Source organism: Eublepharis macularius, chromosome 2 (assembly GCF_028583425.1).
Source record: "Eublepharis macularius isolate TG4126 chromosome 2, MPM_Emac_v1.0, whole genome shotgun sequence".
In the NCBI taxonomy this organism is placed as follows: domain Eukaryota; kingdom Metazoa; phylum Chordata; class Lepidosauria; order Squamata; family Eublepharidae; genus Eublepharis; species Eublepharis macularius.
In genome coordinates, this window is record NC_072791.1 from 68,174,470 (window position 1) to 68,187,964 (window position 13,495).

The following is a 13,495-nucleotide window of genomic DNA, read 5'->3' on the forward strand; positions in this document are numbered from 1 at the left end:
TTTTCACATCCATCCATAATAATGGTGAATACCATTGTTTTGATTATCTTGATCTTGGTTCCCAGAGAGACATCTTTATCTTTAAGGATCTTATCTAGCTCCCTCACTGCTGCTCTTCCAAGCTGCTCTTCCAAATCTTTTTCTGATTTCTTCATTGCAGTCTCTCTTTTGGTTGATGATTGAGCCAAGGAATAGAAAATCTTGAACAATTTCAATTTCCTCATTGTCAGCTTTAAAATTGTGTGATTCCTCAGTAGTCATTACTTTTGTCTTCTTGATATTCAGCTGTAATCTTGCTTTGGCACTTTCTCCTTTAATCTTCAATAGTCATTTCAAGTATTTACTATTTTCTGCTGGTAATGTGGTGTCATCTGCATATCTCAAATTGTTAATGTTCCTTCCACCAATTTTTACTCTAGCTTCTTCTAGATCTAATCCAGCTTTCTTTGTGATATCCTCTGCATAGAGGTTGAACATGTAGGGAGATAATATGCATCCTTGTCTGACACCCTTACCAACTGGAAACCATTCTGTTTCCCCATATTCTGTCCTGACAGAAGCCTCTTGTCCAGAGTACAAGTCGCACATCAAAACAATCAGATGTCATGGCACCCCCATTTCTTTTAAGACTCTCCAAGCTTTTCATGATCCACAAAGTCAAAAGCTTTGCTGTAATCTATAAAACACAGGCTGATTTTCTTTTAAAATTCCCTGGTATGTTCCATTAGCCATCGTACATTTGCAATGTGATCTCTGGTGCCTCTTCCTTTTCTGAATCCAGCTTGAACATCTGGCATTTCTGTGGCAGACACCATATGCATGAAGTGAAATTGTTTGGTAAATGAATAAAAGTTAACAAGACTTACCAAGGTTTAACTGAGGCTGATTCGGTGGAGCTATTTGCGACCAAATGCACATAGTACAAATTAAATAAAGAGTGAAGAACTCTTCTCTCATCTCACTTTTATCACTTTAAACATCTCACTTTTGAAAATGAACGCAGAAAATGTATTAGGAAGATCAGAGCAAAACATTGTCTTTTTAGACACGCTAACTTATCTTTCTACTTGTCAGAGCTGATTTCATTAAAATGCTCTTTTAAATTTTTGATTAAGCATAAAAATGGATTGCTCTATGTAAGTGGTGGAGTAGTCTTATTTCAGCTATTAATAACAATGAGACATGTACATTTTGGAATGTCGTTAATTAATAGTTAATTTAATTTTAATTTAATTTATTACATTTATATTCCGCCCTCCCCATGGAGTATTCCTCCTGAGCTTTGGGAACAGCACTTTTCTTCTATGTTTGGCAGTTCTCCTGAAAGGGATTGTCAGGTGCCTATGACAGGGTTTTTGAGAGAATTCCTTTAGAGCCCCCTTCTGCTGATTCTTGGCTGCCAGTTTCATTAGAAATAGTGCTTCCTTTAATTAAGCAAATTTTATCAGGTAAGGCATCAGGGCCAGATTTTATACCAAGCAATCTTTTGAAAGCTAATCCACAGTGGTGTTGGCACCTGTTTTTACTCAAATAAACAACTCTGGAATCATACCTCCATGACTGACATGCAATAATTGTTCCTATATATAAAAAGGGCCTAAATCTCACCCTGTGAACGACCGTCCAATAAATTTGTTGTCAGCTGTTGGAAAGGCATATGCAGCCTCTATTCAAACATTTTGCGTTGGGTTGAATCAGAAGCACTTTTGTATCTGAACAAGCAGATTTCAGAAGAGGCGGGGTCTGCTCTTGATCATTGTCTTATATTATATCATCTAGCTGAGAAATAACTCTTCACATCCAGGATGCAATCTCTTTGTAGCTTTGTAGCATTTATGGATCTCCAAGCAGCTTTTGACCAAAGCATTGAGCTAAGTTGGCCAATACTACCATAAACAAAAGAATTCTTTGGCTAATTTCTAAATTATATGAGAGCCCAAGTTCGATATGGTTTAGATGGTCAATTGTCTGGTATTATCTCTCTCTAAGGGTGTTAAACAATGTTGTCTTTTAGCCTCCTTACTTTTCAGTCTTTTTGTGAATGATATGATGTCCTATCTGCAGAATTCGAGATGACATGCACCAGTTTTAGCTTACTATGATGTTCCGGTTTTGCTGTACGCAGATGACACTTGGTTGTTATCAAGAACAGAGGTAGGATTTCGAAAAACAATGAAAATTTTTGTCAGTGACTGTAGCTCCAAGGGATTGTCAGTTAATTATGAAAAATCTAAAGTTATGACATTCTCAAAAAAGAAAAAAGTGTAGAACTTGGACAATAAATGAAAGGGTATTAGATCAAGTGTCCCATTTTAAATATTTACATGTCATGTTTAGTTACAATTAGGCATAGAAGACCCATATTTCTTTAGCTCAGAAAATTGCCAAAGCAGATATAAATGCCCTTGTATGTTTTTCCTATTCTAAAGGAGGGCAATATGTACCTGCAGCCGTTGAGGCATCTAATGCAAAGGTACTCCCACAAATTCTATATGGTGTGGGTATTTGGATAAGTGGTATCTCGGAAGCTACTGATTACCTACTTTTATTGGATAAATTGTCAGAGTATCATCTTGTGTTTCAGGAACTGCATTAACAATGGAGTGTGCACAATATTAACTGGAATCTAGAGCTTGGCTTTGTGTCTTTAATCTGAGATTAAAATCTTTTTTCTCAGTCTTTTACATCTTTTGAGGGAAGATATCTATAAAAGCCTCTGGGTGAAGCTGATGGATAGCAAACTTGAATGCCTTAGTTTCTCCCTCACTATGGTCCAAACTATGGACTATAGTGAAGCACTGAGAGAGAAAAGATGGTAATACAACTTGATAGAACTAGTATTCAGTCTCAAGCTTGTTGCATATGCTCCACCTTAGCACTTGAAATTTCCTTCCCTGTTAGTCTTCCCCCACACTTAAAATATCTTACTATTCCTAGCAACTGCTGTGCATTCATGCTTGCCCGATTGAATGTTCTGCCCGCTGCTGAACTGAAGGGACTATTTGCTTGCATTCCATTTTCGAGCTGCCTTTGCTCCTGTGCTTCTGGCCTGATTGAGACCATTGATCACAATTTGGTATTTGGTGAGCATTAGTCTTCATTTTGGGATCTCTGGATACTTCCTATTTTGAGTAAATACCAACTTGTTATTCAACGTCAAGTAGTAGCCTTTTTGCTGGCTGATGTTAATCCTGCAGTTTTTATCCATCATAGTATCTTTGTTACATATTAGTGGGATAACTATGTACAATTGTCTTTATTTGTTATTCCCTGCTTGTTATTGATATAAATTTGCAATTTTATAAATATTGTACTGTTTGGTTTAAGACCTCAGGTCAAAGGAATGAAGGAAAAAGAACATCTCACTTTAATCAAAACTGGGATGGTTACATACATTTACTAAACAGCATTTACTAAACTTCCCCTCTTATAGCTCTGGAGTTGCTGATAACAGAGGAGGAAACAGCTGAAGGAAGAACAGGAAGTATGTTTTAACAACCAACATCCTCTTTATATCATATAAATTAGTAATTGACTCTCAAAACATATGATTATGGTTATCACTGCAGTCAAGTTATAGTTTGCATTTTCTCACCATTATTTGTGATCCAGAGCTGTAATTTAAATGTATGATGACATCCACTTTCCTCTCGGGCCTCATGAGTGGTGGGTAGCTGCTAGCGAAGGCAAACGCATTATCAACCAAATATAGGTGATCTTCAGCTCCTGTCAGCTGGTTAGGAAAACTGTCAAGATCACAGTCTAAAATAAATGAGTTTGTTGTTAAACTGATTGTGAGGAAAGTAAAGAAACAGAAAGCACATTCCGGAGAATTACATCCTTCTAAGCCCATTGACTTCTGCTTAGGAATAGCACTGTTAGTTTTTTAAAACTCTTCTACTCTGCCCTTCTTCCTGTACAGAATCTTTAAAGCAATTGTCCTTCTCAATCTTGCTGGTCATACTGCATTTTACCAGGGCTTCAAAGTCCACCCCCAAGAAGATAGCAATTTCTCTGGGAATACAAGACAATCTCTTCTGATTGCCCAAACCCTTCCCTCTAGAAGAATGGCAAATATTCAGTTCCTTTAAAGGGTTCCTGCCATACCACAGCTTCATACATTGCTCATACAAGCTGTTCAATTTGCACAATCTTTCATAAAAAGAGGAGCTGTCACTGTACCTTTCCATTTTGCAAGTTCACTCTCCAGGTACCTGTTGTGCATTGGGCAACCTTTTAAAAAATTTGAGACCTGTGTAACTGCTGGTCGCCACATGATAATATCTTGAAAAATACTGGCAAGACTATCTGGAGGACTCTGCATACGGGTGGGTAGTTTATTCATGTGTGTATGCAAAACACAGTCATCTGCAGAAGAAATAACACTTAGTGCATCATTGTTTTAACATTAGTCCTAGTAACAACGAATCATTATGTGATATGTGGAATTCCCATGAACTTCCTTTCCTTATTACATGTTAGCTTCCTACAAGTGTCACTTGATTAAAATTTAAAAGTTAAGAAAGAAAGAAAGAAAGAAAGAAAGAAAGAAAGAAAGAAAGAAAGAAAGAAAGAAAGAAAGAAAGAAAGAAAGAAAGAAAGAATACTGTTTCATTGCTGGTCTACATTGCCTTGATCATGTGGAGAAAGCTGGAAACAGACTTTACATAATGCTCCATGCTCCTGGTGCTATGATGTGCAAAATGGTACATTATGTCATTTTTCCATATCACATCGAGTATTTCCACATTCCTAACACTGCACTTCACAGAAGTAGTACCAACTGTTATAAGGGAATTAACTCTATCATTGCTGTTCATGTAGAAACAGGCTCTGTACTGCTCAAGCTAATTTGGCCCAGCAACAATCAACAGGACCAACACAAGCTCTGTCTGGGTTACAAGTATTGAGTACATGGATTCAACATGACAGCCACTCATAAGAGTACTTTTATTATTGCAGAAAGCAACCATGTAGAAATACCTTTGTTCCATATTAACCCACCCTATACTCTTCTACTCAATTCAGCTACTGTAGACTTTGTGCCCTCATACTTCATTGGGATAAACCATCTGTTTTTCCCTAAGAGCTGGGGTCTTTTAGCCCCTTCCCTCAGAAAACAAAAAGCATACTTTGCACCAATATGGTCTTATTCCCAAGAACGTACTTTCACATTTTGAAGAAGAGGCAATGATTAGCTAGCAAAGCTTCAGAAACTAGCTGGTAGAATTATTCAGTGTTAATTTAAAAAAAAAACAGTTTGCAGTCCACTTCACACCATTTGGGAATATATACCTATGATTTTTAAATAAATAGTATATTTAAAAATGTAAAGTTTAAGAGGCAAACATCTTTCAAAATGTGTCTCTGACAGGTATACTCAGAGTTATGACTGGCTGCATAGAAGTATGTTGAACACATAACTAATTAAGTAGGAAATGTTTCTTTGTAAGAATGCTTTACAGAAACTGCAAAATGCCACATTAGTGAAACGTACATAAGAAACCACACAGACACTCTGTCTACACTAGTAAACCAAGCAGAAACAAAACATGACAGTAACTTGCCAATATCAGTTATTCGGTCTCGTGTCCATTTTTGCCAAAAATCCTCTGAATTAACAGACAGTAACCAGCCATCCATGATATTCATGGAAAACACACTACTCCAGATTCCTGTGATAGCGAGAAAGGAGATATATGGAAAATCTTTAAAATATTTTTACTAAAGCAGATCTTTTCCCATTCCTGTGAACTTGGCTTCTCTGTCACCATCAGAAAAATGTATTTGAGGAGCATTGACTGGTTGGGAGCCAGCTGGGATAGCACAGTAGAATGGAGTAGACTGAGCTATGAGGTGGGAAGTCTTCAGTTTGAATATAATGAACTTCATTAACAGTCTTAGAAAAACTACTCTCTCAGCTTTCCCCCTGCCCCAACAATATGGGGATAATAATAGCAACCTGTTTTAGAGAGTTTACAAAATGATAATTAGGTAAAGTGTTCTGAATACTGGAAAGCACTATACCAATGCTAAGGCCAGTTTAGTGTTTTGACTAAAGAATGTATGAAGTGGAAACTGCTGATTAGATCTCACCCCAAGCATTAATTCCTTAGGTGATTTCAAGGAAGCTGCTCTTGTCTTGATCATCATCATCACCAACACCACCATCACCACATTCTTCTTCTTCTTCTATTATTATTATTATTATTATTATTATTAGAATTATCCAAAACACAATCAACAATAAACAGAGGTCACATGTTATTATTGATTGGCCTTGCTAAGCTGATACAAGTTTCCACTGGAGACCTAAGTATCAACCAGATATCGGCGTAATATGTATGCTGTTCCAAGTAGCGCTGTCTTTTGCAGTTCTGTAGGTGTTATGTCAGAAAGCTGCAGTTTTCCCATATGAATTGCAAAGTTTTTTGAGATGGTTCCAAGTGCCCCAATGATAATGGGGACTACTGTTGCATTCTTCTTCCATAGTCGGGTGATTTCTATTGTCAGTCATTTTTTCTTGTACTTTTTCTTCGACTTTGGCATCCCCAGGAATTGCAATGTCAATTATCCAGATGTATTATTATTATTATTATTATTATTATTATTATTATTATTATTATTATTATTATTATTATTATTATTATATACAAAGCTATTAGAGATTACAGATGAAGCACACATGAATACATGAAATGTGTAGTATTAGTCCATTAAATTTGTAGTTACTTATGAACAAACACTACCATCTACTGGTAAATAAGAAAATGGCATATAATGTGATTAAAAATATCATCTAACCAACGGGGTATTATCTAATTTCAATAAAGTTTCAAAGCTTATTGAAATTAAAACTGCTAACATTTGTTTTACATTGCTTATAGATATCAAATGCATTTTATATTTTCTGCTCCACTCCATGCAAATTGCAAAAGAATGAAAGTCTATATGCTGATATCAACAAAAACAGAAAACATCTCTTATGTAGTTCTTAGCCCAAACTTTGATAAGTTGAGGGCACAAGCAAGCCATATTTAAAAGCTTTTAAGTGCCAAGCTTTAAAGGCTATTTGAACATGCTTAGTATGGGTGAATTATGCTTTTAACATGCTTTAGGTTTAACATGTCTCAGTTGCAGAAAAATGCATATACATTCCCAATATTTTGGGAATGTTAGAGTCACATAGTTATGATCAATGTGTTGGGATGTATATCCTGTGGAGCTCTGTGTTGAGTGCATGGAGCTGATGGTCTGACCAGATGCTGATATGGCCATGTCAGAAGTTCCCCCGTGTCAATAAGAAAGTTATTAAAAGCCCTCCTTCCTGGAGTGAGAAAGTGGAGTGGAGGAAAGGAATGACAAAACAGAGGAGTCATCAGCTTGGATAAGGGAAGATATTCAAGGCAGTGGACAAGCCTACAAACAGGGCCTCAGAAGGGATACCAGTCTGTCCCAGGAGCAGTGAAGTAGGGATACTTGCAGTGAGCAAAGACGAGCATTGGCTGGGAGGGCCAATCCTGGGGCCCTGGAAACTGAACCTTCCAGGAGTAGAAGGAAGTGAACTCCATATTCTGGGCCATGCTTGGAAGCTGGAAAATTGGGCATACAACTAGCACATGACAAGGGCCAGGAGCTGTGGCCTTTGCGGATGATGATGATGATGATACAATTTATATATCACCCTTTAGGACAACTTAACACTCACTCAGAGCAGTTTACAAAGTATGTTATTATTATCCCCACAACAATCACCCTGTGAGGTGGGTGGGGATGAGAGAGCTCTTGAAAAGCTATGAATAACCGAAGATCACCCAACTGGCTTTAAGTAGAGGAGTGAGAAATCAAATTCCACTCTCCAGATTAGAGTCCTGCCACTCTTAACCACTATACCAAACTGGCTCAATACACAGAGATCTTCTCAGAAATATATTATTTATAATATGCTAGTGTTGTGTTTCAAATGACCCAAATATTTATTTTATGTATTTATTTAAATATTTATCTGCAGACTTTCCATCCAAACAGGGTCCCCAAGGTGGCAAAGATGGCAACATTTCAACAAAACATCAAGGCATTAAAACAGCATTTAAAATATAAATCTATTATGCTCTTAACAAGCTTTAGACTTGACGTACCACATTCCCAATATTTTGTTACATAGTTACATAGTTATGTTGATGTGTTGGGATGTGTACCCTGTGGAGATCTGTGATGAGTGCATGGAGCTGGTGGTGTTTAAACAAATCAATAAAACATCATGTGAGGGGAGGGCATGGCTGCCTGAAGTTTTTCATGCTGGGAGAGACAATGTAGCTTTGATTAATGGCTGGAGATGCAACTCCAGCTGACAAATCGCTCCGGATAAGGAGGGATCATGAGTTTACCCGCTTGGGCCTTGTTTGACAGCTCTACTGAAGGTCTTATTGCCCAGGTTTGTCGTGAACGGTGGCTGGAAATTTGGGAGTCTGGATATGGGGAGAAAACATCTACTTGCAGCTATGATTGGAGTTCAAAGGCAAGCCCACCCTCAAGTCTTAAATCTAAGGACTTCAAAGAATTAACCAACTCTATGATACAATTATTTACCGTGTGCTGAAATAATACTCTGCTTTCCTGGACTTTCTCTTTTTTTTCTTTTTCCTTTTAACTGAGATAATAAAATTAATGATACATCATTAGCAAAAAACTTTTAAACTACATATGAGAAGGAAAGATTTAATGGACTAAGGGGAACCAAAAGCTTATTGTTTGTTTTTCTCTGTAATTTGTGAATGTGTCTTGGGAGAAAGTGTTTTGGCCAGACTGGTTAAAATAAACTGCATAGAAGAAGCTAAGGTTGAAGCAATGACCTTGAAACTTAGGCCTGGAATGTAAACAAAGTTGATAGTAAACAATACTATCTGTAAAAAGGCTTCACAGGTTATTCATAAAGAAACAGAGCCACCGTCTGGAAAATGTCTCAAGGTATAAGAAAATGAGCTAACTCTGTAGATACTCCTACATCCACAGATTTGATGCAAAAGCTCTTTGATCAACTAGGTGATAAATTAGATTCACTTGAAAGGAGAATGGAAGACAATTTTATGCTATTTAAAACAGATTTAACTGAACAAATTAAAAATATTGAAGGTGCTGTTAAAAAAACCTCTGAGGAGGTAAAGAAGCTGAACAATCAAATGGAGATCCTGGACGGCAGAACAGCAGTGTTTGATAGAGAGTTGGAGAAACATCAAGATAATTTAGCCTTATTGGAATTAAGGGAGAAAGAATATGCTCTGAGACTACGAGGAGTTAGGGAGATACAAGATGAAGATATTCGACATAGGGTGGTAGAGGCCTTGGCAGAATTTCTGCAGTGGGACATCCCAAGAGTTGACATAGAATTAGATAAAGTATACAGTCTCTCCACCAGATATGCGACACAGAACAAGCTACTGAAAGATATCATAGTGCATTCTGTCAAAAACCTGATAAGAGATCAAGTTCTTCAACAACATTATAAGAAGAAATTGAGAATGCAGGAAGTTGGAGTTATTATTTTAAAGGAGAATCAGAATCTTGAGGAAATGAAGAGACTACGTATTTTTACCTGTAAAATTGAAACAGAAGAAAATCCCACTTGGAAGGAGAGATTTTTACTTTAAAAAAATAGAGATTCAGGACAAACAGCTGGAAAATAAACATGGTATCTTATTTCTATATATGACCATGGTGGCTAGGCTTTTATATGCGCAAAAATGGAAAAGTACAGTATTGCCTTCAATCTAGGACTGGATTGTGAAAATGATTGAATTAGCAGAGATGGCTAAACTTACAGCTCTGATCAGAGATAAACCATGGTCTACCTTTATGGTTAACTGGAAACCCCTTATTGACTGTGAGACAAGAAAAAATGAACTGATGATTTGTGGTTTTGATTTCTAAGAAGATAAATTTGGGGGAAAGAAGTGGGCAGTATTGAAAAGGTAAATTTTGTACATATTAAAATTAAAAGTATAATGTTTGTTAAAATATGTTAGGTGTAGAGAAAAATGGAAAATGAAACGTATTATTTTTCTTCGTTATTTTCAATTTTTGTTCTTTTTCTCTCTTTGTATTCTTTTTTCTTCACTTTCTTTTTCTATTTCTCTGCCCTTTTTATCAGGTTTTTAATTTTATTAATAAAATAAAAAGTATTTCTCAGAAATTTACAAATTAATAAAACATATTAATACACAAACACACATAACAATACAACCAGAGAGGAGGGCCAATAACAGTGGGGGCATGCCAAATGAAACAAAAAGTCTTCACTTGCTGGTGGAAGACAACAACCAAGGGATACATACAAGTTTTGAAGAAAGAGTTCCAAAGTTTTGGTGTCACAACCAAGATGGCCCTTTCTGTGGTACCACTGATCTAGCACCTGAAGCAGCAAATATCACTAAAAAGAACAGCATTCAGATTCTGAAGCAGAAATCTAAACCATCTCCCATGTGATTCTGTGCCTTTGGACCTCTGAACCAAGTTTCAATAACAATGCCAGTGTTACATGGCATTCAGTGTACCTAATTACCAATGTTTTCATTAGTAATTTACCTTCCAAGAAACAGATTCGAGATTCAGGGATTTTTTTAAGCAAATGACCCATGAAAAAATCACTTCCAAAATGCTCAGCACGAATGTAGGCTCCATATTTTTGGAATCCAACTTCATATGGCGTGAATTCCAACCATTCTAAAAAAGAAGCATAAGAGAGTTATGCTTCAGCAATCACTCACCCATAAAGATAAATTAAATTAAGGTACATCAAAATTAATCAGTATATTTTTTTCATAGATACTAGATTTAGCAAACTTATATAAAAAGTCATATCATACAACTAGGAACATGAAATAATAGCAAGAACAAAAACGTGAAATAAATGTAACTTGTGGTATTATTTTTGTAAATCTGCTTCTAAGGTTTTAGTTCTTTTGAAAATGAGGAGTGTTAAATTAAAAAACAAATGTTATTGATCACTGAGTATTTATGAGTCAGACTTTATAGCTCTTGCTGATAACTCTTGAGGCATAAAAGGTAGACAAAGACACAGAGCATGATTTTTACCTCTGAACCCTTTATTACTTAATTTCTCCTTCACATTAAGACAAAGGTATACAGGCAAGGGGTTTTGGCCATGAGTTAATGCCTGCCGCTGATCCGTGAGTGTACGTGGATTTTCCTGTTTATGAAAATCGGTGGAAACAGTTAATGCAGCTACAAAAATACATAGTTAACTACACCATCTAGAATTCTAGCTATCTGAACCCTGGAATATAGTATGAAGTCAATCTGGCTGCATTTGATCATTCCAAATAAAGGTTTGTAATGAAATTATGTTATTCCCTCATCGTTAAACAGCAGAAATGGCACTACAGGCATTTTTAAAATTCAAAAATAACTAACTAGTTTATTTATTTTAGAAGGGAAAGGTCAGGTGAAATTAGGGGTTAAAAATGTCTGAGGTAAGTCAACATATATATCTCTGAGGTAAAATCAGAACATGCACAGACTTTAGTTGTTATGCTCTTAAAGGCATTTGTTCCTTTGTTTTTTCCCAAGCACTCTAGTATACTTTTTTTTTAGCATTTCTCTTTTGGAGTTAGGAATGCTGGTACCCACTTTCTAGTACCCCAATCCCCTTCTCTTCTCACATCAGTGCCTTCCATCAGTTTCCAACCACACCTGATCAGGGATCTTTTTACTCTTCAGAGTACCTCCCTGTTAACTCAGTAGGGAAAGTCTCCTTTCCTTAGATGATCTATCCCTTTTCTGTGGCCCGAATGGGGAGTCTGCACCTACTCCCCAAACTTCCTTGCCAACTTTTCCCCAGTTCTCCAGCCGGTGTTAAAATGCTTTCAGTAAGGACTCCGTCTTCCAACTGTTCACACACTATTCCTCTCAGCTAGGACTGAAAAACAGACCCTCCTCTTTCCAGCTCATGGCACCCAATCAGATGCCTTGGAGTAACCTGTCACTCAAAGCTTTCTGTGTCTGTGAGGGGTCAACCTTTAACAGTTCTGCAGCTGAGTGTTCAGCACTGCCAAGCTTTTTAAAAAATGTATAGTCCATCACAAACATTCATTAATATTTTCGTATTTCCAAAAGAGTAGCTTAAGGTTCTTTGCACAAGAAAAGGTATTGGTGAATAGTATACATTTTGAAATGTATACATCTTCTAAACAATGGATGCAACTCTGAACATTAGACAGTTAAAATTTCCCATACTAACCCAACTCTTAATTGAGAAGCTGGAGAATTGGATAGGAGTATCAGAACAGGCTCAAAACATGTATTACATATATAGTAAGCACCAAAGTACTTGCTGTGTACATTAGAGATGGGCACGAACTGAAATATGAACCAAAGTTCATCATGAACTGGGCTGGTTCATGGTTTGTAAACTGGTGGGTCATCAGAGCCCATTTCTGATGAACCATGACAAACTTTAGGCCAGTTCATTTTTCATTTCCTCCCTGCAGACAGCCTGGCAACATCAATCAATTTCCTAGGCAACCAGAGATGGGCTTTCTGCAGTACAGGTGTTCACCCACCGGCTTTTCAGCTGACAGGAGGCGTTTGAAAGTAGCAACACTTTTCTTACCTGCAAGAAAAGTGGTGCTGCTTTCAAAGGGCCTGCCACTTTTTTCTGCTGAGAGGAGGGTCATCCCCCTCCCATCACCTGAGGTCCTTTTTGCACTGGAACTTATTTGTTCTGCTTCCCATGTTTGCAACAGTTTTCTTATTCTCTGCTGGCTTTAAAAGCCAGGAAAGGGTTAAATGGCTGGTCTTTCCCTTCCTCCTTTGGGGTATGCACACACTCTTTTTTTTCCAAAAGCAAAAAAGAGTTGTAATGTTGTAACACTGAAACATTGCAAAATAGCAGGGAAGCTTCTGTTTCATCCCCTCCCAGCTTCCCTGCTACTTTGTTTCCAAAGGACTGTGCAAAACACTTGGTTTCCCCCCCTCTTTTTCAAAGCCTGAAACATGCCTGGGAGGGAGAGAAAAGGAGCCATTTAATCCTTTCCTGGCTTTTAAAACCAGGAGGAATGTGCAGTAACATTACAATGTTACAACCCTTTCTTGCTTTGGGGGGGAAAAAGAGAGTGTGCATACCTCAAAGGAGGAAGGGAAAGACCAGCAATTTAACTCTTTCCTGGCTATTAAAGCCAGCAGGAAATAAGTGAACTCCTGCAAACATGGGAAGCAGAACTGATACTGAAACGCTTTAAAGTCTCAGTGTGAAAACTACCTCAGTGGATAGGAGGATGCCCCTCCCCTCAGCTGAAAAAAGCAGTGGGAGTTTGAAAGCAGCAACACTTTTCTTGCCACACTTTCAAGCTGGCACCTTTTTTCAGCTGATGGGGGATCCCCCTCCCATTAGTTGAAAAGTGGCAGGCATTTAAAAGGGGGAAACCAGAAGGCAAACCCCTATTCTGCAGACCTCCTGCTGTCCTGAAATGATGTTTTC

The 13,495-nt window shown here is 37.4% G+C and overlaps 1 protein-coding gene across 1 annotated transcript in view; it reads right to left on the bottom strand.

Annotated features, from left to right (window-relative positions):
• Nucleotides 1-13,495, bottom strand: part of LOC129323398 (cytosolic phospholipase A2 epsilon-like) — a 96,693-nt gene that overhangs the window by 13,586 nt on the left and 69,612 nt on the right. Inside the window, exons 14-18 of the mRNA XM_054969931.1 lie at nucleotides 11,092-11,206; nucleotides 10,582-10,719; nucleotides 5,568-5,675; nucleotides 4,183-4,368; nucleotides 3,596-3,762 (exon numbers count right to left, since the gene is read on the bottom strand). Of these exons, the coding sequence (XP_054825906.1) occupies nucleotides 3,596-3,762; nucleotides 4,183-4,368; nucleotides 5,568-5,675; nucleotides 10,582-10,719; nucleotides 11,092-11,206 (714 nt within the window). The remainder of the gene's footprint in view (nucleotides 1-3,595; nucleotides 3,763-4,182; nucleotides 4,369-5,567; nucleotides 5,676-10,581; nucleotides 10,720-11,091; nucleotides 11,207-13,495) is intronic.